This window comes from Hyperolius riggenbachi, chromosome 4 (assembly GCF_040937935.1).
Source record: "Hyperolius riggenbachi isolate aHypRig1 chromosome 4, aHypRig1.pri, whole genome shotgun sequence".
In the NCBI taxonomy this organism is placed as follows: Eukaryota; Metazoa; Chordata; class Amphibia; order Anura; family Hyperoliidae; genus Hyperolius; species Hyperolius riggenbachi.
The window spans coordinates 58,754,018-58,780,903 of record NC_090649.1 but is presented as its reverse complement, the minus strand read 5'-3'; the positions used below and the strand labels follow the sequence as shown (position 1 = coordinate 58,780,903).

Below are 26,886 nucleotides of genomic sequence, written 5' to 3'. Positions count from 1 at the left end.
ACTTAAAGGACACCCGAGGTGACATGTGACATGATAAGATAGACACGGGTATGTACAGTGCCTAGCATACATATAACTAGGCTGTGTTCCTTTTTACTTTTTCTGCCTGAAAGAGTTAAAAATCAGGTATACAAGTGACAGTTTTTGTCCGGGTCAGGAAGGGGTCGGACTATAGCGTAACCCTCACTGATAAGGAATTACAGCCATATAATACTTTTTTGGCACAATATGGCTTCTGAGAGCAGAAAAGAGATTAAAAAAAGGGCAATAGTTCATAGATTTTAGTTCTTGCATACTTTAAAGAATGTGTTATTGAGAAGGGGCCATGAAACAGTAAAAATGTAAACATTTGATTGAAATATAAAATAAATCTGTGGAATAACTAAAAAAAATATTTTTTTAGGAGAAAGAGGATAAATACAATTGTTTATCTCATCATATTTTTTTTCGCCTCATATATCCTTTAAGCCGGGCAGAACGTGAAATGACAGAACCCGGTTGGCCAAATCCTGAAGATGCCTATCCTGTAGCGGTAAGAGCCAGGCTAGCTGAGACATGGAGCAAACGGAGCGGAGGAGGTGCAGAGACTGGAAGGGAACAGAGGTGACCCATCTACGATACGGGCTGGCTGCTGTACCAGTCTGCCTTCCCTCCGGTCCACCATGTCTCACCGAAACAGGAGAAAAGGGCACAGAGGCCTTCACGTAAAAAAGGGCATTGCCATAGGGGCCCATTATAAAAGCCGCAATTTTCTCCCCACCCACTATGTAATGCTGCAATTTGCATACCGCCATGCCTCGCCCATGTTTTTATAGGGTGCCTCTGTGCACCCAAATATACATTCTTTGCCGCAAATCGCAGCTTTGTGGAGGGGCCTCTGGGCACCCCAATAGGGGTAGGTTGAGGTTAGAAGGGGGAGTTAAGTATGAGGGGTTAAGTGTTAGGCACCTCCTGTGCTTAACCATTGGTAAAGGGAGGTCTTAGGGTTGGGCATCGGTAGAAGGAGGTCTTCGGGTTGAGCTTTGGTAGAGGGAGGTCTTAGGGTTGGGCAATGGTAGAGAGAGGTCTTCGGGTTAAGCATCGACAGTAGAGGGAGGTCTTAGAGTTGGGCATCGGTAGAGGGAGGTCTTCGGTTAAGCATCGGTAGAGGGAGGTCTTAGGGTCGGGCATCAGTAGAGTTAGGTCTTCGGGTTAGGCATCAGGAGAGGGAGGTCTTCTGGTTAAGCATCTGTAGAGGGAGGTCTTAGGGTTGGGCATCAGTAGAGTTAGGTCTTCGGGTTAGGCATCGGGAGAGGGAGGTCTTCGGGTTAGGCATCAGTAGAAGCAGGTCTTAGAGTTAGGCATCGGTACAGGGAGGTCTTAGGGTTAGGCATCTTTAGAGGGAGGTCTTGGGGTTAAGCATCGGTAGAGGGAGGTCTTAGAGTTAGGTATCGGTACAGGGAGGTCTTAGGCTTAGGTATCGGTAGAGGGAGGTCTTAGGCTTAGGTATCGGTAGAGGGTGGGTTCTGTTTGAGGGTTGGGCTCGATCAAGACATAAAAGTTATCAATATTTTACTAATGGAATTATGTAGTAGAATTTTGGTAATTTTACCAGTATTCTACTAGCAGTAATCCTCCACACCTTATTTCTCCAGGCAACTTTTTACATGACTGCATGTCCCCCCCCCCCCCTCCCCCCCTACCGTGTACCTGACTTTCTCCTGATTTACCTACCTGGTTACCTACCTGGTACTGAGTTAGTGTCTTCCAACAGGAGCTAAGGAAGGGGAGGAAGAGACAGTAGAAAGTTAGGTGCAGAGGGGAAGGCACAATGGAGCAGATGGAGGGCAGACTGGTAAAGTGGGCTATAGCAGATAGGTCATTGCTCTTCCCTTTCTTTCTACACTCTGCACCTCCTCTGCTCCGTGTCTTGGTTGGCCTGACTCATACCTCTGCCGCCACAGGATAGGCATCTCCAAGACTTGGCCAGCCAGGCTCTGCTATTTTATGAAAGAAAAATGGAAAAATCTTCTCAGTTGGTCGATTTTTATTCAAACATGAAGACACTGGACAAGGCAATACAGCTCACGCGTATCCAAGTCTACACTCACTCCTTAAAGTGAACCAGAGACGAGGCACCCTCATGTATTTTATCATATAGATCAGTGGGAACATTAGATAAAACGCCTACCATGCTTTCTGTTTCATTCTGCACTGCACATCTTGTTTTTTATCAGACCTGATAAAATCCCAGACTGAGCATTCAGTCTGGCTTTGCTATAATGACTCAGCTATAATGATTCCTGATCAGAGCCACTAGGGGGAAGGCTTGGACTTGAAAAGACATGAGAGAACACAGACTGAGTTATAAATATTCCTGAGCAAAGCCCGACTGAATGCTCAGTCGGGGATTTTATGAGGGCTGATTAGAAGCAAGCTGAACAGTGAAGGATAAAACAGAAAGCAGGGTAGGTGTTTTCTCTAATGTTCCCACTGATATATATGGTAAAATACAAGTGGGTGCTTCTTCTCTGGTTCCCTTTAATCAGCGAGTGTAGACTGCGATACACTTGAGCTGTATTGGCTTGTCCAGTGTCTTCATGTTTGAATAAAATAAAAATATAACTTCCAGCCAGCTAAGTGGATCCTTCATTTTTTCTTCAGTATGTTCATGGCCTGGCTGTCCCTGGTCTATCTCCTGGCTGATCGGGTGGTGTGGTGAGCGGTGTCCTCTTCTTTTTACATCTGCGATTTTATATTTTGGCCAGCATAAGTATGAAACGTATGTTATCCCAGCTTGTTCAGACAGTGGCCACGCACACAATGCTATGTCCCTGTCGGCGCAGTCTGCCCCAGTGTCATAGGAATAACATTTTGTGAGTTGCGATGGGGGCAGAGCATTCCCCCCCCCCCCCCCCCCCAACATACTGGACAGGTGTACATCCGGCCTCAGGAAAATCTCACTTTGAGGGCCTTTTTATACTTAATGCATTGTGTTGAGTTGCGTCCAAAGTGTAAAAAGGCCCTCAGAGTTAGAAGTTTGTCCCGGAGTTTGAATAACTGGCAGCCAGTCAGTGGCAGGTATGGCAGGAGGGGCAACATGAGAGAGGTGTCTCTATAGCAGCTCACATACGTTGCTGTCCCAGGTGCTGGAGGTGACAGTTCCATTCGGCAGAGGTGATTGCAGATTTTATCACACAGTTCACACTCAGCTGAGTTCATTTCATTGTCTTCCAGCCTACTGCCTGATGCTCCTCATCTTTCTTCTGCTTCTTAATAGAACGAGGATGTTTTTCCCCTCTGAGAATTCCTAAAGCTGGCCTTCTGCATGCCTGCCGGTGAGTGCTGTTAGGTATGGCAGTATTGTATGGCTGGCGGAATACCTCATGCGTTATGCACAGCGATTTCCCCTGCGGCTCGGCAGAATTTCTACTTTATTCTTTCCTTTGTAAATCTTCATCTTGCCCCCCACCCCTGTCTCCATCAGTTGTCTGTCACTTATGTGCAGATCTATGGAATTGTCTCTGCATCTCTCTATCACCCCTTGCATCCCTGTCAGTACAATCCAACACTTACTCCAGCAGTTATGTTATTTCTTAGTTACTTATTCACTGTGGTGGAATTTAGCCTGGCAGCCTGAATTTGAGGCAGTAACCCATCTTGGTGGTGTGTTTGGAGTTGTTATCATATTGAAATAGTGCCCTGTAGAGATGGCTCGAACCTCTGATTTTCGGTTCGCGAACCTCGAATTCAAACTTCCGAAAAAGTTTGAGAACCTGCAAACCTTTCAAACCACAATAGACTTCAATGGGCAGGTGAACTTGAAAGACTACAAACACTGTTTCTGGCCACAAAAGTGATGGAAAAGATGTTTCATAGGGTCTAACACCTGGAGGGGGGCATGGCTGAGTGGGATACACGCCAAAAATTACAGAATTGCCGCACAGCAGGGTTATAATCCCTAAAAGGCAGAAATCACATTGCATTGATAAATTGGAGGTCTAAAGTGCTTGAAAACATCTTGCGTGTGTATACATGGATCAGCAGTTAGTGTAAGTAGTGTACTGCTTCACACTGATAGACCAAACTCACTGTGTAACGCACCGCAAACAGCTGTTTGTGTAGTGATGGCCATGCTGGACTGGTGCGCACCATGGCGAGAGTGCAGGCGATGGCGGTTTTCAAACCCATATGGTCGGGGCTGAGGTAGCTCAATGATAGAACAACTGTCCACAATGAAGCAACTACCCTATTATCTTGGGTCAGGTGTGCCCCCCAACACACTCATTTAGCCGATCATTGCTTCATTGTGATACACAAGCCCCTTCACCGCGGCAAGGTAATGATCATGAAGGGAAATGACACATGTATATGCCTTTTGTTTTGTTGTTAATCTTAAGATCTTAAACCCGCCTCCACTCGGGTGGCCCTTTCGGACCTGGCTTTGGTCGCACTCCTAGAAAAAAACTGGCTCCCTATGCTAAATTGAATGCCTGCATTTGACATTGTTATGGGCCTGATGAAGCGGGCTAAGACCCACGAAACGCGTTGCCTGTGCTAAATAAAATCTTTTATTACCATAAAGGTTTCGTCATTGAAGTAAGCTACCTCATTCCTTTTCTAATTTTAAACTGCTTTTAAAAGTTTTTATACACCAGGGTGCCTCTTTCCCAAATTGTGTTTACCCATATTTGTCGCTCTTGTTGCCTTCCTGCTCTTCTTTGCCCCTGTACTTTTCTTGTCCCTCTCACTCTCCTCTTTGCCTTTCTGTATTGCCAACTCTCTTTCTTCCTTCTTTGCTATCTTCTGTCTTTCTCTCACTTTCTCTCTTCCTTCATTATCTCCCTTTCCCTCCCTAGCTCTCCTTTTCTCCCCTTCCCCTTTCCTCTTGCTCTCCTGATTTCTGCTGCATTGCTGGAAAGCAGAGTGCATCCATCCAGAGTTGTTTTACAGTTGGATTCCCTCATCAGCCAGGAATACTTCCCCAGCTGTGCTGGCCGGGTACGTGGAGGAGCTGGGGGTATCATGTACTGCTCAGAAGCTCTACTGTCACTCTCTGTGTCTGGCATTATCACATCAGTGACCCCAGGAACTGTACCGCTGTACAGCCATCTCCACCCATCTGCACTTCATAGGAACCTAGAAGTGGTGGACAATTTACAGATCGCCACTTTGTTCTTTACCTTTTCTGATCTCCGCTTTTTATTACACGCTGGGCCAGATTTATCAAAGCATTACTGACAGTTTTTTTCTTCTTAAAGTGTTCTAACAAGCAGAGAAACAGTTCTGCATTATAATAAGAAGATTCTCAAATCCTACGTAATAACGGCAGTTTAGCGTGGATTTCTAGAGCTGCACTACAGTTAAGAAAAGTGCAAATCCATTCCTAAACTGCCGCAGATTAGGAAGTGCTTCATAGCATTTCTACAGATAGTGCGGCGGTGCAGGGTAGGCATGATTTGTGAAGTGCTCCTCCCCTCTGTGTCCGGTGAAGCTGTTCTGTGCTTAACCCTTCCAGTGCTGGGCATTGATGCAATACAGCAGATGTATTGGTTACCTCAGCAACAGCAATTTCCCTCACACACTGCACTGTCTGAGAGACCTTTATAACTCCTCCTACTTTACAACAGTTTTAGAAGGAAATGCATTATCTAGTTAATTCTTAAGATGTCTGAGACAGTTCTGCATGGATTTCTAAAAACCTACCAATATTTTGTTTCAGACACTCTTAATAAATGTCCCCCTATATTTCTCAAAGGATGATCAGATTAATCAGTGACAATCATTGTTTTTATAGCCATATCTTAATGTCAATGGGATTCCTAGAAAAAAAAATAAGCCAGATACTTACCTAAGGAGAAGGAAGACTCTGGGTCCTAATAAGCCCTCCCCCTCCTCTCCCAGTGCCCGTTCCAGTGCTGGCTCCCCCGGTAGCTGTATTCCACTACTTTGGTCAAATACTGCTACCTCTGCTGCCGAAGGGAGTCTTCAGGAGCCTGAGTGCTCCCAATGACGGGTCGCTCCATTCTGCGCACACGCCTGAGAGCCCTCCCCCACACACCTGTGCATGCCCAGTATGGAGCTACCAGTCTTCAGGATGACTCGGCTCCCAAAGACTTCCGAAGTAACCCGGGGCAGTGAATTCATATGGAGGAGCTGCTGCTGCAACGAGGGCTCCGGGAGAGGAGCGGGAAGGCTCTATAGGACTCAGAGCCTCCCCCCTCCTTAGGTAACTATCTGGCTTTTTTTTTTTTCTACGATTCCCATGAGCTTTAATTATCCTAAAGTAGCTGTTCACTTCAATGCAGGAGCATAACTACATTAAGCCACCTCCCACCACCCCCGGCAGAGATCTGTCAGCTGCCCCCTTTTCCCAGGAATTTAGCTGAGCTCCATCAGGCAGGGCCATGAGTATGTAATGCAGAGCAGCAGTGGAGCATAATATGTTACCTGCTCCTGGTAGCAGTACAGGTCCACTTCAGTGCAGATCACATCACCGTGTCATGCAGCTTCCAGCCCTGTCACATGACATGCAAAGTTTGGAGCTGCAATGTGACTGGTTGTTTGACGTGGCGATGAGCTGCATGAAAGGAGATTGAAGAGGGCCTGTCATGCCACTGGGAGCAGCTAATGCATAGCTCCCAACTGTCCCTCTTTTAGAGGGACAGCCCCTCTTTGGGAACCCTATCTCTCTGTCCCTCTTTCTTCCTCATTTGTCCCTCTTTCAGGACTGATCTACAGATCTATGTAAATATAAGGAATAATCTACTGAAAATGTGGTTAATTGACTCTAAACTTTATTTCCATCCTTTAAATGGATCTGCTGTATTTCTTATGTTCAAATGTTCATATCAAGGACAGATAGAAGGGCGGGGTGGGGGCGCCCAAAATATATGGGTGTTAAAATGTTAAACTGTGTAACGTGTAAACAAGAGATAATCGCTGCCATTCACATGAATGGAAGTATTTGTTGATCCCTTTTAAAGTGGACCTGAACTCTTGCACAGGACACAAGGAAAACATAACAGAAATGCTCCCTGTATGTATGTAAAGCGTTTAGCCTGTGCAATTCCCCCTCATTTGTGTCTAATCATTAGTTGTAATTTGATCTCCCCCGTGTCACATGACTGCCTAGTCATGGCAGATAAGCCCAAGCACAAGCTGTAAACAATATGTCTGCCTCCATGAAACAGGAAGTAGAAACTGTGCAGATTTATTGCAGGATTTGTATCAGCTGTAACAAAGAAATGTTTTTTGTTTAAAGGTTATTATGCTGTTGTATATCTTTTAGAGCAGAGAGCAGTTCTGAGTTCAGGTCCCCTTTAAGCGTCGTCGATACATTTACCACCCCCAAACGTCCATCTGAACCGGCCCTTAACCAAACACCAAAGTTCAAATCAAAATTGCCACCACAACCTACTTTGCTGCCTCACACCCTGGATGCTGATTGGCCCTTTGGGCTACCAGTGCAAAAATTGTATTTTAGACTCATTAAGTTGGCTGCAACTTTGTCCCCTATGTTGTTTGAGCCACGCTCTCCTATATTTATTGATTGGCCGTGTAATTCCTACTGAAAGGCACCAGTTTTTTCTTAGACTTTTATAAATAGATTTCCGAGGTGTGATATCTTCCTGCTTAGCCCTGGAAATTTAGATAAATAGCTGGCCTGTTTAATAATGACAACCCTCAGATGCCGGGGAAAACAGATGGCGGCGATAACAACATCTGCCTTGTTAACAAATGACGGAGGGAGATGGAGACGAGGCACCTTCAGACACCTTCTTGGCTCGCGCTCGCTCTCTTTGGCCGTGATGCCACAAAGGACTCTGGGAGACGAGCGATGGCAACGTGACAAGTTAAACACTGACCACTGTCCTGCCTAAATGAGGGCAGTCTACGTGTCGGAATGACTGGTAATAAATATAGACGCCCTTCACACTGTTTGAACTCTTGCCGCACCTGGGTATCTGAGAAATTAATGAGGTGGTGATTTCTGTGTACAGTACCGGCGGGATAAAAATAAATCGTCCAGCTGCAGTCTTATGTCAGCATTAAAGCGGCTCACACCTGCGACATTGAGGGATGGCCGTGATTTAGTAAAGCTGTAGCTGTCTCTGTGCTGGGCCTCTGAGACGGCTCCCCGATAAAGGAGAACTCCAGGTCTGCTGAGGATGAGAATCAATCCTCTGCAAACTAGTGCTATATTATGCAATCGTCATACATTATTAGAAAATCTTCCCATGTCCTGTTATTGCAGTAAGGTCTATACAGGTAAGGTTTAACGCTGAGGTTCTCAGCACATGGATTCCGTACCCCAGGGCCTACTTTGGACTGAGCAGATGGGGTACTTTGGCTGGGCTCAGGGGATACTTGGGTTGTGTTCAGACGATACTTACACAGAACATTTATATCACGCTTTTCTCTTGGCGGACTCAAAGCGCCAGCGCTGCAGCCACTAGGACGCGCTCTAGAGGCAGTAGCAGTGTTAGGGAGACTTGCCCAAGGTCTACTACTAAATAGGTGCTGGCTTACTGTACAGGCAGAGGCGAGATTCGAACCCTGGTCTCCTGTGTCAGAGGCAGAACCCTAAACCAGCACACTATCCAGCCATAGCTGGCTCAGGTGACACTTGGCTGGGCTTGGGGGTGCTTGGGTTCGGTTTTAGGGGTTACCTGGGCTGGGCTAAGTGGTGGTTTGGGTTGGACTCAGGGGACACTTGTACTTTGCTCAGAGTTTTGGAGCTGAAATCAGGGTTTACATTGGCAGGATTCAGACGATTTTTGGGGTTCCTGGGCACTCCCGCATGCTCCCGTGCCGCTGCCCATTAGCCTAAAAATCAAGTCTACATCCCCTCTTCACTTCCTGTAAGCGTACATGTTACGCTTATAGGACGCATAAAAAAAATGACTGAGGCCATCTTGTGGCCAAATAGTAAAATTACATCTAAATACATTTTTTTAATAAACAGACACACAATAACATAATTAAATTTAAAATTAACTGTTTATCTCCCACACTCTCCAAAAAATACCCAAATAAAATTGTTAATAAAAAAAATGCAATTATAAAAAAAGCATAAATAGTTACCTAAGGGTCTGAACTTTTTTATTATGCATGTCAAGAGGGTAATATTATTTTTATTTTTTAAATTATAAGTTTATAAGTAGTGATGGATGCAAAACTGAAAAAATGTACCTTTATTTCCAAATAAAATATTGGCACCATACATTGTGATAGGGACATAATATAAATGGTGTAATAACTGGGAGAAATGGGCAGATAAAATAAGTGGATTTTAATTATGGTAGCATGTATTATTTTAACGCTATAATGGCCAAAAACTGAGAAATAATGAATTTTTTTTTATTTTTTCTTAATATTCCCGTTAGAATGCATTCAGAAAAAAAAAATCTTAGCAAATGTACCACCCGAAGAAAGCCTAATTGGTGGCAGAAAAAACAAGATCTAGATCATTTCATTGTGATAAGCAGTGATAAAGTTATTGACAAATGAATGGGAGGTGAAAATTGCTCGGATGCATAAGGTGAAAAAACACTGAAGGCTGAAGTGGTTAAAGATAAGGTTCAGGGACTGTGGAAAAAAAATAAAAATCCGCATCCACTTACCTGGGGCTTCCTCCAGCCCGTGGCAGGCAGGAGGTGCCCTCAGCGCCGCTCCGCAGGCTCCCGGTGGTCTCCGGTGGCTGACCCGACCTGACCAGGCCGGCGGCCAGGTCGGGCTTCTTCTGCGTTCCAAAATGCGCCTCACGGCGGCGCGCTGACGTCATCGGACGTCCTCCGGGCTGTACTGCGCAGGCTCAGTAGTTCTGAGCCTGCGCAGTAAAGCTTGGAGGATGTCCGATGACGTCAGCGCGCCGCCGTGAGGCGCATTTTGGAACGCAGAAGAAGCCCGACCTGGCCGCCGGCCTGGCCAGGTTCGGTCAGCCACCGGAGACCACCGGGAGCCTGCGGAGCGGCGCCGAGGGCACCTCCTGCCTTCCACGGGCTGGAGGAAGCCCCGGGTAATTGGATGCAGATTTTTATTTTTTTTCCCTGAACCTTCCCTTTAAAGACTAAATTCCAGTTTGGCTGTGAGATGTTGAGGAAGGTTTTCTGCCTTGTGCAGGGTAGAGTTGGGCCGAACGGTTCGCCGGCGAACGTGGTTCGCGCGAACGTAGGTGGTTCGCGTGCGGGTACCGCACGCCAACCTTTTGCGGAAGAAGTTCGGTTCGCCCCATAATGCACTGAGGGTCAACTTTGACCCTCTACATCACAGTCAGCAGGCCCAGTGTAGCCAATTAGGCTACACTAGCCCCTGGAGCCCCACCCCCCCCTTATATAAGGCAGGCAGCGGCGGCCATTACGGCCACTCGTGTGCCTGCATTAGTGAGAGTAGGGCGAGCTGCTGCAGTCTCTCATATAGGGAAAGATTAGTTAGGCTTAACTTCTTCCTGGCTGCATACCTGTTCTGTTCAGTGAGCCCTCAGCCCACTGCATACCTGTACTGTGATCCTGCCACTGCATACCTGTTCAGTGATCCTGCCACTGCATACCTGTTCTGTTCAGTGAGCCCTCAGCCCACTGCATACCTGTACTGTGATCCTGCCACTCCATACCTGTTCAGTGATCCTGCCACTGCATACCTGTTCTGTTCAGTGAGCCCTCAGCCCACTGCATACCTGTACTGTGATCCTGCCACTCCATACCTGTTCAGTGATCCTGCCACTGCATACCTGTTCAGTGATCCTGCCACTGCATACCTGTTCTGTGAACCCGCCACTGTATACCTGTTCTGTTCAGTGGACCCGCCACTGTATACCTGTTCTGTGAACCCGCCACTGTATACCTGTTCTGTTCAGTGGACCCGCCACTGTATACCTGTTCTGTTCAGTGGACCCGCCACTGTATACCTGTTCTGTTCAGTGGACCCGCCACTGTATACCTGTTCAGTGAACCCGCCACTGCATACCTGTTGTGTTCAGTGAACCTGCCACTGCATACCTGTTCTGTGAACCCGCCACTGTATACCTGTTCTGTTCAGTGGACCCGCCACTGTATACCTGTTCAGTGAACCCGCCACTGTATACCTGTTCTGTTCAGTGGACCCGCCACTGTATACCTGTTTAGTGAACACGCCACTGCATACCTATTGTGTCCAGTGATCCTGCCACTGCATACCTGTTCTGTGAACCCGCCACTGTATACCTGTTCTGTTCAGTGGACCCGCCACTGTATACCTGTTCTGTGAACTCGCCACTGTATACCTGTTCTGTTCAGTGGACCCGCCACTGTATACCTGTTCTGTTCAGTGGACCCGCCACTGTATACCTGTTTAGTGAACACGCCACTGCATACCTATTGTGTTCAGTGATCCTGCCACTGCATACCTGTTCTGTGAACCCGCCACTGTATACCTGTTCTGTTCAGTGGACCCGCCACTGTATACCTGTTCTGTTCAGTGGACCCGCCACTGTATACCTGTTCTGTTCAGTGGACCCGCCACTGTATACCTGTTCTGTTCAGTGGACCCGCCACTGTATACCTGTTTAGTGAACACGCCACTGCATACCTATTGTGTTCAGTGATCCTGCCACTGCATACCTGTTCTGTGAACCCGCCACTGTATACCTGTTCTGTTCAGTGGACCCGCCACTGTATACCTGTTCAGTGAACCCGCCACTGCATACCTGTTCTGTTCAGTGAACAGTTTGGTGTGCCAGTGTGAAGCAGTACCTTAATTACACTACCTGATTGATGTATACACATGCAAGATGTTTTAAAGCACTTTAGGCCTGTCATTTAGCATTCAATGTGATTTCTGCCCTTAAAACGCTGCTTTGCGTCAAATCCAGATTTTTCCCGGGGACTTTTGGCGTGTATCCCACTCCGCCATGCCCCCCTCCAGGTGTTAGACCCCTTGAAACATCTTTTCCATCACTTTTGTGGCCAGCATAATTATTTTTTTTTTCAAAGTTCGCATCCCCATTGAAGTCTATTGCGGTTCGCGAACTTTAACGCGAACCGAACGTTCCGCGAAAGTTCGCGAACCCGGTTCGCGAACCTAAAATCGGAGGTTCGGCCCAACTCTAGTGCAGGGTCATAAAATCTCGGAGAGGTTCATGGCTTGGTTATGGCTTGTCTTAGCACTGTTGAAATGCATGATGTGAAGGCATAAAATGAGTTTCTCTTTGCATTTTTATGTGTTCTTACGGTAGTGAAGGAACCTTTCCCCGCTCCTCTGTTTCTGCTGGACTTTCATTCGCAAAGCTGCATAACTAAAGCCCTTTAGGATGTGCATAAATGCATATTAATGCATGCATAGCCCACATATTCCAGAGCTTGCATTAGATGGGAACGGGTGCAAAAAGGTATCTGTAGGAATTCATAAAGCTACTTGATGTGGCATTAGAGATGGCCCAAACGGTTCGCATGCAAACTTATTCACGCAAACTTCGGTGGTTCGCGTTCGCGATCGAACACGAACTTTATGGCAGTTCGACCCGCCCCCTATATTACATCATTAGGGTCAACTTTGACCCTCTACTTCACAGTCAGCAGGCACAGGGTAGCCAATCAAGCTACACTCCCTCCTGGAGCCACCCCCTACCCCCCCCCCCCCCCCCACCTTATAAATTGCAGGCAGCATCAGCCATTTCACCCACTTGTGTGGCTGCAGTAATTAGAGAAGGGAGAGAACCTGCTGACATAGGGAAAGCTTAGTTAGGCTCTTGTGTTAGGCTTGTTAGCTTGCTCCTTCTTGCTGATCTTATTGCTAAAAAGCACTCCTTTTGAGATCTTGTGATCTATTTTTTGTTTTCTTTTGTGTGTGTGTGTGTGTGTGTCCCACAGACACTTGTGTTGCATATACAGCCTTGATAATTCCTACTGTGCCACTGCCAAGCCCAGCACATTCAGTGACTACCTGTGTGTGTGCCAGGCAGCTGCACATTTGTAATAACAATCACTGCATACCCACCTATTGTTGTTCAGTCGACCTACCTACCTACGTGACCGCACGCAGTGTCACTGCACCTGTTCAAGGTACCTGTGTGTGTGTGACAGCTGCACATTTGTAATACCAGTCCATGCATACCTGTTAACTGCACCTGTGTAACCGCACATTGTTGTACCTGCAATCACTGCAACCTGTTCACTGCACCTGTGTAACTGTACATTGTATTAGTCAAGTCAGTGCATACCTTTCACTTCATCCCCCCCAATATGGACAAAACAAGAGGCAGAGCCAGAGGCAGGCCACCTGGCAGGTCTGTTCGAGGTCGCACTGTCGTGATTTTGTGTGGCCCTCGACCAAAGTACAGTGTTCAGAAGAAGGCACGTGCCATCAACCCCCAATATTGTCAGGACGTAGTTGACTATTTAACACAGAACACCTCATCTTTCTCAGCTTCTATGTCTACGGAAGCGTGGCATATCTTCCTCCTCCTGCTCTGATTCTGGCACCCCACTTAACACTCCGTCGGCAGCCATCACCAAAGTGCCATCATCACAGGGCTCAGCGGTGTTAAAAAAAATTTGTGAGTCTGCCTCAGATGAGAGCAATGCCATCTGTACTCTCTGCCACCAAAAATTGAGCCGTGGAAAGACCAAGACCCGCGTAGGGACAACTACCTTACGAAGGCACATGATTACAAAGCACAAACTGCAATGGGATGACCACCTGAGGAAAAGCAGCACACAAAAGCAAAGCCACACACCGCAGTGTAAGATTCCAGGCCGCAATTATTTCTCAAAAAAGGTGATACCTAAACTGTACTGTGATGTTGAAAGGCAAGTAGTGACATCTCTGGCACACAGCGTTGGGTCAAGGGTCCATCTGACCATGGATGCCTGGTCTGCAAAACACGGTCAGGCCTGCCCGAAGACTAAGTCAGTCCCCACACACAGCATCTCTGCCTGCACGCCGTGTGACTGCCTGCCCCAAGACTAAGTCGGTCCCCACACAGCATCTCTGCCTGCAGGCCGCTTGACTGCCTTCTCCACCACCACCAACAGGGTCCAGGACTCCAGGCAGATTCCTGAATTTTTAAGGCCGCTGCTAGCAGCGGCCACTATAATAATTTTTCTGGTGCGTGTACATGCCTGCCTAATTTTTCTGGCTGCACTGCAGCTGCAACAACAAAACTAAAGGCATGTACATGTGTCATTTCCCCTTCGTGATCATTATCTTGCCGCGGTGAAGGGGCTTGCGTATCACAATCAAGCAATGACCGCCAGCTATATGAGTGTCTCGGGTGGGGCACACCCAAGATAATAAGGTTGTTGCTTCATTGTGGACAGACCAAATTCGATCAGCTGGACAGTCACTGTTGTTCTATCATTGAGCTACCACAGCCCGGCGACCATATGGGCTTGAAAACCGCCACGGCCTGCACTCTCGCCTTGGTGCGCACCAGTCCAGCACGGCCGTCACTACACAAACAGCTGTTTGCGGTGCATTACACAGTGAGTTTGGTGTGTCAGTGTGAAGAAGTACTCTAATTACACTCCCTGATTGATGTATACCAGGCTTTCTCAACCAGGGTTCCTTGAGTACTCTGCAGGGGTTCCTTGGCATTTTCCCTCATCGTGGGGGTAGTATAATAGAGCACATTATAATAGGTGATACTTCAACAAAAAGCACTAAATTGGGGGCTCAGGAGACAGTATAATGAGTGGCAGTGTAATAGGGGTAGTGAAATAAACCACACATACTTTTAAAGACCAAGCCTCCTCCAAAATAAATGTAGGGGTTCCTCGAGATCAAAAAATTGTTTGCAGGGGTTCCCTGATATCCCAAAGTTATTTGCAGGGTTCCTCCAGGGTAGAAAGGTTGAGAAAGGCTGATGTATACAGATGCAGGATGTTTTAAAGCACTTTAGGCCTCCAATTTAGCATGCAATGTGATTTCTGCCCTTAAAACGCTGCTTTGCGTCAAATCCAGATTTTCCCCCGGGACTTTTGTCGTGTATCCCACTCCGCCATGCCCCCCTCCAGGTGTTAGACCCCTTGAAACATCTTTTCCATCACTTTTGTGACCAGCATAAATGTTTCTAGTTTCAAAGTTCGCATCCCCATTGAAGTGTATTGTGGTTCGCGAAAGTTCTGAACTTTTGCGGATGTTTGCGTTTGAGGTTCGCCATCTCTATGTGGCATAAATGTCATCATCTTGACTTCACAAGTTAAACAACACTCCACGCTTTACTTTACAGATCAATGAAATCCTAATGAAGCCTATAAACGGTACAAAAAAGTTAAATTTTCCTCTTTATTCAACCAAATGATCGAATTGAATGGAAGTCGAAAATTATTATTATTATTATTATTATTATTTATTGTATTTATAAAGCTCCAACATATTACGTAGCGCTGGACAATAAATATATACAATGATACAAGGATGACATACATAGGGTTATACACATAGAACAAAGTTATACATGCAAATTGTACAAAATACATGATCATGCAATATGGGCTGGTTAGGTAGGGCCAGTAATACAAGTACAGGCTGTCATAGGACAGGAGCACATGATCCTGTAGATTACACTAGGGAGTGGAGGACCCTGCCAGAGGCTTACAATCTAAAGGGAGGGGTGGAAACACTAGGGGGGGCTGTTAAATATTCCTTAGAGAGTTACTGTGTGGTAGGAGGTGGGTAGGCCATCATAAAGAGGTGGGTTTTGAGGGCTTGCTTGAATGTGTTGAAAGAGGGAGCAAGTCTGATGAGTGGTGGAAGGGCATTCCAGAGGGTGGGGGCAGCTCTTGAGAAATCCTGCAGGCGGGCATGGGAGTGTGAAATGCGTGGGGTGGTGAGGCGAAGGTCGTTGGAGGAACGGAGGGGGCGACCTGGTGTATACTTGTGAACAAGCTCCGAGATGTAGGTAGGGCAGGTTTTGTGCACAGATTTATACGCCAGGCATAGAATCTTGAAACTTATCCTGAAACTGATAGGGAGCCAGTGCAGGGATTCACAAAGGGGAGATGTGGATGCAGAGCGGTGCGAGGAATGGATGAGTCTTGCAGCCGCGTTCATCACTGATTGAAGGAGGGGAGTGCGTTTCAGGGGGAGGCCAGAAAGGAGGGAATTACAGTAATCAAGGCGGGAGATGATGAGGGCATGGATGAGCAGTTTGGTCGTGTCCGGGGTTAAGAAGGGGCGGATCTTGGAGATATTACGGAGGTGGAAATTGCAGGCTCTGGTGATGTTTTGGATGTGTGGGATGAAGGAGAGGTCAGAGTCCAAGGTGACACCCAGACAGGGGGCCTGGGAGGTAGGGACAATGGTTGTGTTGTCGATTGTGAGGTGGAAATCTGGGATGGGTGCAGCAGCATGGGGTGGAAAGATCAGGAGCTCAGTTTTGTCTAGGTTAAGTTTTAGGAACCTAGCTGACATCCAGGAGGAAATTGCTGAGAGACATGAGGAGACCTTGTTTATGGTGGTGGATGAGAGATCGGGGGTATGGAGGTAAATCTGAGTGTCATCTGCATAAAGGTGGTAATTGAAGCCCAGGGAGGAGATAAGCTTGCCAATTGAGGAAGTGTATATGGAGAAAAGAAGGGGGCCTAGAACAGAGCCCTGGGGGACCCCAACTGAGAGGGGGGCAGGGGTTGAGGAGGAGCCATTGAAGGAAGTGATGAAGGAGCGATTGGATAGGTAGGAGGTGATCCAGGCCAAGGCAAGACCATGGATGCCCATGGACTGTAGTGATTGGAGGAGGAGGGAGTGGTCAACAGTGTCAAATGCTGCAGAGAGGTCAAGGAGGAGCAGGATGGAATAACTGCCTTTGGCCCTGGCAAGGGTAAGGTCGTTAACCACCTTGGCGAGGGCTGTTTCAGTTGAGTGTGAAGGTCGGAATCCAGACTGTAGGGGGTCAAGTAGGGTATTGGTGTTCATGTATTGGGTAATGCGCTGGTGGACTAGGCGTTCGAGGAGTTTAGAAGCATAGGGAAGGAGGGAGATTGGGCGGTAGTTTGAGGGTAGGGATGGGTCGAGTGAGGGTTTTTTCAGCAGGGGAAGTACAGTGGCCTGTTTGAATGCTTTGGGGAAGATGCCTGTGGAAAGGGAGAGATTGAACAAGGAGGTGAGGACTGGGGCCAGGTCAGGGAAGTGGGGACGAAGAGTATTCGCAGGTACCGGATCACAGGGAGAGGATGTGGGGGGGGGAAGCCACTAGCAGCAGGCTGACTTCATCGATGGTGGCAGGAGCAAAAGAGGCGAGGGGTGGATGAGACAGGGGAGAAGCTGGGAGGGAAGGCAAGGGGACAACCTGAGAGGCATTGGGAAGGGAGGGATGGAGGAGGGAAATTTCATTGCGTATTGTTGCAATTTTAGTGGTGAAATGGTTGGCAAAGTCGTTGGCTGAGAGGGAGGAGCTGGGAGGGGGAGGAGTGGGGTTGAGGAGGGAATTGAAGGTAGCAAAAAGCTGTCGAGGGTTGGAAGCTTGGGTTCCAATCAGTGCTGCAAAGTACCTTTGTTTAGCGTCAGAGAGGGCAGTGTGGAAGAGTAACAGTTTGGCCATGTAATCTAGGAAGTCAGAATTCAGATGTGATTTCCTCCATTTCCATTCGGCTGCTCGAGTTTCTTTCCTGAGGTTACGTGTGTGGGTGTTGTGCCGGGGTTGGGGGTTGGGGGGCTTGTTAGGGCGGAAGATTGAGGGGGCAGCTTGATCTAAAGCAGATGAGAGGGCAAGGTTATAATGCCGCTTCATTGGGGCATGTTAGGGTAAGTAGGTGGGAGGAGAGGGAGAGAAGGGGACTTGCTAGGACATTTGGGCTGAGATTACGTAGGTCTCTCTGCCATCGACCAGGCTGAGGGGTGGGGAGAGAAGTTGTTGGTGGGGAGATGGTGAAGGTGAGGAGGTGATGGTCAGAGATAGGGAAAGGTGCGATGTCCAGGTTGCTGAGGGAGGTGGACTTATGAGTATCTTTTATTTTTCGACCAAGCAAAATGAACGATTGTCCTGGTTTTGGGATAAAAATTTGATCAGACATGTTGGAAAAGTCTTTATATCCGATCCTTTTTTCCAGATTTTCTGACAAATTGAGCTTTTGTGTATAGTTCCTTGAAAACAGCTATACGATGTTTTCGATCTAACAAAATGTAACAAAATTATCTAATCGAAAAAAAATAGTACCATGTATGGACACCATGAGTTTCACTTTTATGTTTTAGAGGTCACACATTTCACTTTAATACTGGCCTAAACAGTAGGTGTGGAGACATGATTTTATGATTGTTGTATATTTATATAGCACTGACATCTTCTGCAGCACTTTACAGAGTACATATGTCACTGACTGTCCTCAGAGGAGCTCACAGTCTAATCCCTACCATAGTAATAGTCTAATGTCCTACCATACTAAATATAGCACTGACATCTTCTGCAGCACTTTACAGAGTACATAGTCATGTCACTCACTGTCCTCAGAGGAGCTCACAGTCTAATTCCCACTGTAATCATAGTGTAATGTCTTTGCCCTGCTATTATGTATTTCTATAGCGCTGACATCTTCTGTAGGGCTTTACAGAATACATAGTCATGTCACTTACTTATTTTTTCATTGCAAGGTTAATACACCATTGCTGTATCTATGTAGACAGAGAAGTTAAATTGCAGTGAAAGCGCTCCTGAAATATATTAAAGGACTTACGAGGCCAACTACGTGAAAAAAGTTAATTACCTGCCTCTAAGTTTCAGGCACGGAGGACGCCGTCCGCGCCCTCCGTGCAGCGCCTCCGGGTCCCCCGCTCATTATCCCCCCCGGGCCGGCTCCCGACCCCACGGCCCGGGCTCTCCTTCCCCTCCAAAGATGGCCGCTTCCTCTGGCCGCGGCTGCGCAGTCCGCCTGGCCGCGAATGCGGCTGCGCAGCTCTAGGGCCAACTCCTCCGATCCACGCTACGTAGCGTGGAACGGAGGGGTTGGCCCTAGAGCTGCGCAGCCGCATTCGCGGCCAGGCAGACTGCGCAGCCGCGGCCAGAGGAAGCGGCCATCTTTGGAGGGGAAGGAGAGCCCGACCCGGGCCGTGGGGTCGGGAGCCGGCCCGGGGGGGATAATGAGCGGGGGACCCGGCGGCGCTGCACGGAGGGCGCGGACGGCGTCCTCCGTGCGTGAAACTTAGAGGCAGGTAATTAACTTTTTTTACGTAGTTGGCCTCGTAAGTCCTTTAAGAGGCTAGGGCTATGTTCCCACTTGAGCAGTGCACAGCTCCTACTTTATAAATAGGATCCATTTACACTTGTCTCTCTGCAATGGATCTATGGGATCCCTTGTGGTAAAAGGCCCGTACTTCTGTGCACTCCGTGATAATAGCCTATGGGGGTAACGCATCAGCCCCAGGCTACAGCTGGACCATCGGAGCAGACATTGTACGTTCCTGCTGATCTGGCACAAGTGGGAAACGAGCCTTAAGCAGTTGTGTCTGGCTGACCAAACACTGTAGACCACATAATAATACAGACAGACACGTTCACAAGGTCATTATTTCTCTGTTCGGCATTAATAAAGCTAATTTATGTTTGGTTTTCAGGACACCATGCAGCACTACTGGGCTCTGTGGGCGACGGTGACGTTGTGGTTGGCCGTATCGCCCAGCACAGCGCAGAGTGGAGATGACGCCTTGGCGGATTTAGGCTCTGGATATCTTCTAAGCGCCTTTCACGATCAGCCCAAAGAGCCCCAATATAAGCCCCCAGCCAGCCTGAAGTGTCAGATGACCTTCGTGACCCCTCGCCAGGAGGCGTGTGTAATGAAGAGCAATGGGCGGAGCGTAAAGGAGGAAGTGCAATACCTACAGACCCTTCTTCAGGATAACAACAGGGTTCTCCAGAGCCTGAAGTATACGGTGAATGCCGACGCCCAGGACCAGGGCTACCAAGAGGTCATCTCAGAACATAATAAGGGAATCCGAGAAGACAACAAGGAATTCTACGGGACACTAAACAAAGTCATCCATGAACTTCACACCCGAATGGACGACGACGGCACAGATGTCCCCGATGAGAAGAAAAAGTAGGATTCAAACTTTACATCTGATGCATGCACTGATTTAGCTATAGTAAGGCGGATCAGTGAATAATGGCGCACAGCGCATATGCATAAAAATGGCGCCGCATTAAAAAGATACGCTTATCGCTATTTATCGTTAGTACTGCAAAATAATGCACAAGGAAAAAAGAAAAAAAAGGGCACACAGTAAAGTTATTTATCAATAGCACCGTTCATTTGCCAAACAGCAGACGTTGTTGCGCACAGTAACGTTATTTATCAATAGCGCCCTACATAAGCCAAACTGCAGAAGTTATTTAACTGCAAAACGGTTAATGTATTTAATATAACAATGTCAAGGTTAGGGTTAGGCACCACCAGGGGAGATTTAGGGTTAGGCACCACCAGGGGGGTCTTAGGGTTAGGCACCTCCAGCGGCAGGGGAGGACTGGGGCCTTCTGGCCTGGAGGGAAAACACAAACTAGAGGCCCGTTTTCACGGCACCCCAGCTCAAATGATGTCACACTTGCGTCCCACGTGCTATATGCCGACGGTCACGTGGGGCGCCAATGCAGAAATACAGCAAGGACACTTGAGGGACAGCAAGACAGGTAAAGTATAATGCACAGGCATCGGGGGCACATAATATATTTTGAGCCACAATGGCCCGAGTTTCCATCACATTCATCATTCGTGATTGCTGCACGTGATCGACCACATCGACCTGAGATTTCCCAGCATCTCAGATCAATACATTCAACTAATTTCCACCCGAAATCAGTCAAATCCTTGATTGGGCATGCTTGTGGCAGCACAGGTTTTCATCTGATTCAATAATAATCGAAAAGATTGGTGGATCGGCCAGCCCTAAATCATTAAATGAGAGGCAGCCTGGGGGGAAATTTCCCCCCTTCCCCCCTGGCCAGTCCTCCCCTGTCCAGCGGGTTGGTTAGGGTTAGGCACCACCAGGGGAGATTTAGGGTTAGGCACCACCAGGGGGTGCTTAGGGTTAGGCACCTCCAGCGGGTTGGTTAGGGTTAGGCACCACCAGGGGGGTGGTTAGGGTTAGGCACCACCAGGGGGGTCTTAGGGTTAGGCACCACCAGGAGGGTCTAGGGGTTAGGGATAGGTACAGAGAGGGTTCTGTGTGTTAACGCTAATTTTCAATAAAGTAAACAGAGCTTAATGATAATAAGGCTTTAACGTAAATAGCGATAAGCGGCAAACGGATTAGCGGCAACACCGTGCGCCATTATTCACAGGCGTCATTTTCAGATGGATCCATAGTAAGGAGCTGAACTTAAATGATGATTGTAATCAGCTAATTCCTCTTACGCAAAATTTTGCATAAATTCTTGCAATTACGCCTATACATAATTACAATTTGTAAATTAGTGATTTTGTGTGATCCATTGGAAATTTTGCGTAATTTTTGCGTAATTTTGTGCCAACTTTAGTGGTTGATAGCAAGCACCCAATTTTTTCCTTTTAACCACCCTGGCGTTCTGATAAGATCGCCAGGGAGGCTGCGGGAGGGTTTTTTTTTTATAAAAAAAAAACTATTTCATGCAGCCAACTGAAAGTTGGCTGCATGAAAGCCCACTAGAGGGCGCTCCGGAGGCGTTCTTCCGATCGCCTCCGGCGCCCAGAATAAACAAGGAAGGCCGCAATGAGCGGCCTTCCTTGTTTTGCTTAGATCGTCGCCATAGCGACGAGCAGAGTGACGTCATCGACGTCAGCCGACGTCCTGACGTCAGCCGCCTCCGATCCAGCCCTTAGCGCTGGCCGGAACTTTTTGTTCCGGCTACGCTGGGCTCAGGCGGCTGGGGGGACCCTCTTTCGCCGCTGCTCGCGGCGGATCGCCGCAGAGCGGCGGCGATCGGGCAGCACACGCGGCTGGCAAAGTGCCGGCTGCGTGTGCTGCACTTTATTTGAAGCAAATCGGCCCAGCAGGGCCTGAGCGGCAGCCTCCGGCGGTGATGGACGAGCTGAGCTCGTCCATACCGCCAGGCTGGTTAAATACCTTGTAGTTTTTGAGAAAATCAATTTTAAAAATGTAAATATTAAATGGGTTTTAAACTGTAATTATTCTGAATTTAAAAGCCATTTTTCCATTGCATTTTAAAATTGATTTTCTCAAAAACTTCAAGGTCCAAGCCCGAATTCTCTTCATAGCAACCTATAGGCACAGATTTTCTGGCACCTTAGACTTCGCCCTCCATTAAAGAAAACCTGTACTGAGTGAGAAAAACCTCCCCTGGGGGGTACTCTCCTGGGGTGGGGGAAGCCTCCGGATTCTATTGAGGCTATTTTCGCCTATCTCCATGTGGAAAGCTGCAACAGCGCCCCCGCTGGAGCCAGGAAAGGTAAATAAATCAGCGCTTATCAGAGCTTGTTAGGCTTGTCAAGGGAGGATTGCTAGACACTTCGGGGGAGCCAGCACTGGACTGCCTGCAGCTACAGGAGTGGGGAAGCCTCATTGGGAACCTGAGGCTTCCCCCTCCCAAGGTAAGTACCCCCCAGGGGAATTTTTTTTGTTACAGGGTCTCTTTAACCTTCAATCTCCCCCGCTGAACAGCACCACATGTGTGCTGGCTGGCACCAGCTGTCACTTCTCCCCTACTTTCCTGTCATAGGTAGCTACAGCTACAGGTGTCCCTTAGCATTAGGTAGCCAGACGTACCCTCAGTATTAAGTAGCTAGTGGTGCGTCCAATTAAAGGGAGTTCTGGTCAATGGAATGCCAAGAGCAGGGTGAGTAACCTGTAATTACAACTCTCATTAGGACCCTGCATAGGGAAGGAGGGAGGCACTAGAGGAGAGGAGAAAGCCGCCTTTCCATCATCAGATGCCTGTAGGCACGTGCCTACAGTGCCTTGTCGTAAATCCACCCTGACAAGGTCTTTTTGAATTTTTTTTTTTTTTACTTGTACCCACTATTCTCCTTAAAGGGACACTTAAGCCAGAAAAAAAAAATGACTTTTACTCACCTGGGGCTTCTACCAGCCCCCTGCAGCAGTCCTGTTCCCTCGTAGCCCATCACTAATCCTCTGGTCCCTCGCTGCCAGCTAGTTTCGTTTTTGCCAACAGGCCCGTCAGGACTGGCCACGCGTAGCTTTTTCCGCATTCCCGACTGCAATTAGCGCTATTGCAGGTCGCAACGCGTACAAAAATACGCGTTGCTGCATTACGAACGCATATATATGCAGCAACGCGTATTTTTGTACGCGTTGCGGCCCGCAATAGCGCTAATTGTAGTGGGGAATGCAGAAAATGCTACGCGTGGCCAGTCCTGACGGGCCTGTCGGTAAAAACGAAACTAGCTCGCAGCAGGGGACCAGAGGATTAGTGAGTGGCTGCGAGGGCACAGGACTGCTGCAGGGGGCTGGTAGAAGCCCCAGGTGAGTAAAACTCATTTTTTTATGACTTAAGGTTCACTTTAACATGTATGTAGCAATTTGGGGGACAATAGTATGTATGGTGGATTTGCTATTTACTGCTAAAGCCGGCACAAAATTACGCAAAAATGCTAAATTACAGTTCCTGATTACAATTACAGTCGAAATGAATTAATATTTTTCCCATACTACGATTTTGCATTTTTCACATTACGATTTTGCATCCTTATTGTGAATTTTCGATGCAAAATGACAACTATGTGAAATGTGTGCTCATCACTACTGTCCTTACCAGATTAGCTTAGCACAGTCTCCATCAGAGCTCTGTGTCATGGTTCATAACTTGTAGTTGAGATGATTCTGCATAGATGTGTTAGCATCGAAGGATTTAGCAGTAGGAATTAGGATAAGGTGCTGATGTTAGGTGCAGTATCTCACAAAAGTGAGTACACCTCTCTCATATCTGTCAATCTTTTATTATATCTTTTCATGGGACAACACTGTAGATGTGACACTTTGATACATTGTAAAGCAGTCAGTGTACAGCTTGTATAACAGTGTACATTTTCTGTCCTATCAAAATAACTCCACATGCAGCCAGGGCTGGATTTGTGCCCAAGGCCCCCTATTACCAGCCGCCCCTAACCAAACAGTATCCTACCACCTCTCTTCCACTCCCTCCTCCCTCCGCCAATTTTTTTATTGGAACAAATCATGCCAAACCGCCGGTGTTCACTATTGCAGTTGATGCCGAGCTCCGTGGCGATGTGACGTGAACTAATCACGTCACATGTCAAACTGGCCAATCAAACGGATGCTGACAGAGTCCCGATGAAACCAACGCTAACCTTTGAAAACAGATGTAGTCCGTTCTCACTAGGCTGGTCACCTTGTCCATTTCACGCTTACACACCTGTCACTGCCCATTCGGGTCTTCCGCCACTGCTGCCACCGCCACGCAGTCCACTGCATGGAATAAGCGTCGTATACATATCTGAGAGCCCCATCAGGCTACAATTGGTTTTCAATAGACCAATGGGAATCGTCCCTCCTCTGGGAAGATTCTCATTGGTTCACTGAGTGGTGGACCAATAAAAATCTCCATGCTAGGGAGCATTCCCATTGGTCTTTTGCAAACCAATGGGAGGTGATGCATTTGATGGGCTTCCCAGATATGTATACAGGCATGGACCCAAGTGAAAGAGCCAGTAGGGGTGGTGGAATGCGAATGAGACAGGTACAGACCAGATGGGGACGCCAAAATGGAATGGAAATAGAGATACAAAGCTATTGCCATAGAAACAAATTGATCTGTTTAGCTCATTGGCAGATTCCATAGAGATATCTGGTTTGAGATAAGGGCACTGCTTTGGACCTCAGTCAGCAGAACTCGTTATGCTGTAAATTCTTGGAATGCTTTGATGTCTCTCTGCTAGCAGAACATATAGAAACAGAAAGCAGAAGTCCTCTGTTATTGTCTCACACTGCCCCCTAGTGTCAAGTGGCCAAAAAAACATATTACAACAGTAGTAATTAGAAGCAAGCAAATATAACAAAAGTGAGAGAAAAAAAATGTGCTAAAATAAATTGGCCGGAGTACTTGCAAGCCTCTTATTAAATTGGCTGCTAAAGGGTTATTTAGAAGCCAGAGCGTAACTCAGCCCATCAGAACCTACTTATGTTGTATTATTACTGGGTGACCAAACCCTGGAATTCAGCTCAGTAACAAATATTTCAGTGCAACTACACATTACAATTCATTTACCAGGAAAACATTTTCTTTTTGTTTTGTTTTTTTTCTTTCAGGCTTCGAAAAAACTTTCTCATGATGGACCAACTGCTTGAAACAACCTTTCAGCTGGCAGAGAAGCTGGACAAGACTTCCGAAAACTTGGACCTTCTTCTGGAGAAACAGCTGGAGAGGTCCACAACCTTAGCCTACAGAAACACCCTCAAATCCTGACCTCGGCCTCTCCCTTCCCATCGCTCAGTGTAACTACGAGACAAGATGGCTGATAAAACCTCATATTCAGTTACAGGAATCTATCCGGGTCTGCAGTGATTGTAAACTGACACTTCTGCATCCAGTGGACAGCAAGGGTTTTTCCCCCTGATCCCCATCCTCCTTTTTCCTACCCAAATAACACCCCTAGAATAAACCCCACTCTCTAATTTACTAAATTCCCAGTGAATGTCCTCGGATAACACCATACAGGCACTTCTAGTACAGGTCAAAATATCTTCTGGAGTTGGGCCGCCACACCATCACATGGGCCTGGTCTCTTGCAATGCCTCCTGGGAACAGGGCATGTATGTTTAACTCACTAACTCTTCTTTGCTGGTTTCCCGAGTTTGCGTAGCTGGTACAGCCACTAGCAGCCTCGGACTGACCCACCGAACTACCGACGTAAAGTTCGGTAGGCCTCCTTTAAGAGACGTGACGTCACAGTCACATGACCAGAGGGCCCCCACTCTCTCCTATCCGGCGGCCAGGCCTGTGCCAATTAGATTTTCCTGACGTAATCACGGTAGCCGTGCGGTGCGGTCCGGAGGCCTATAAGAAGAGGCAGCATCATCAATCTTGTGACAAGCTCCGCCTCCGACCGCACTGCATCAGCGTTGCATGCTGCCCGGCGCCAGACAGAGGCCTGGCTGAAGACGCAGCCCGCAGGGGGAACGCCTGGCCTCTGAGTGGACTCTGAGGGAGATGAGAGCCAAGGCAACTAGCCCTCTATTCCCTTCATTCATATGAGAGGAGGCATGGCAGCCGTGCTGTGGGATATCTTGTAGGGTACTGAGTGATGCAGCAGGGGGGTTTGTGGGAGGGTGCAAATCCAGTTGTTCACTCGTTCTCACTCTAGTGCTTGCCAATGGAGGGCGATGTGGCTCAAGGTTTAGCATGAAGTCCAGACAGCAGGAAGCCAGGCTTGTGTGGGGAGCAGAAGAATCTTACCAAGATGAAGGGAGGGGTTCCATGAATGCTCAAAGAATGAGAATGAGGCTGTTTTTGGACAATAGGGGGCAGGTTAGGTAGAGGGCTGATGGTCCCACAGCTGTATTCATTCTACCTCAGATCCTTTCCTACTTGCACGGGGAACCAGCTGTCTTGAGACCACACTGATTGCAGACCATCGCTTCTTGGACTTAAAGCTCCACCCACCTGTATTCTCTTGACGGAAAACCAAATGGAGCCACTCAGCTGCCAGTAACATTGCTCTTATTGGTTTATTGACAGAAAGAAGGGGAAGGGCTTAGCTCCGTGACAACCAGGTTAAAGCATCTGTTCAGTGTGGGCCTATTACTATCTGGACAACAGGAATGGGTCTGGCGCATGCAGGAGAAGATCTGGGGTATAACAAAGGTACCTGTAGTCACCTGGTGGTAGCTGTACCTCTGGCAGCTTGCAAACTTTGTGGGCCCTGGCAGATTCACTTTTACGCAGAACTCATAAACTTGCATAACAGCAGGCTATGACAGGAACTACTGAAATCGCTAAACATAACTAGGGATGGTCAATGAGATGCA

The 26,886-nt window shown here is 47.6% G+C and overlaps 1 protein-coding gene across 1 annotated transcript in view; it reads left to right on the top strand.

The window, feature by feature from the left end:
• Positions 1-26,873, top strand: part of LOC137570367 (uncharacterized) — a 141,186-nt gene extending 114,313 nt beyond the window's left edge. Inside the window, exons 2-3 of the mRNA XM_068279027.1 lie at positions 19,507-19,988; positions 25,168-26,873. Coding sequence (XP_068135128.1) covers positions 19,513-19,988; positions 25,168-25,324 — 633 coding nt within the window. The 5' untranslated portion in view covers positions 19,507-19,512 and the 3' untranslated portion in view covers positions 25,325-26,873. The remainder of the gene's footprint in view (positions 1-19,506; positions 19,989-25,167) is intronic.
• Positions 26,874-26,886: the final 13 nt, after the last annotated feature.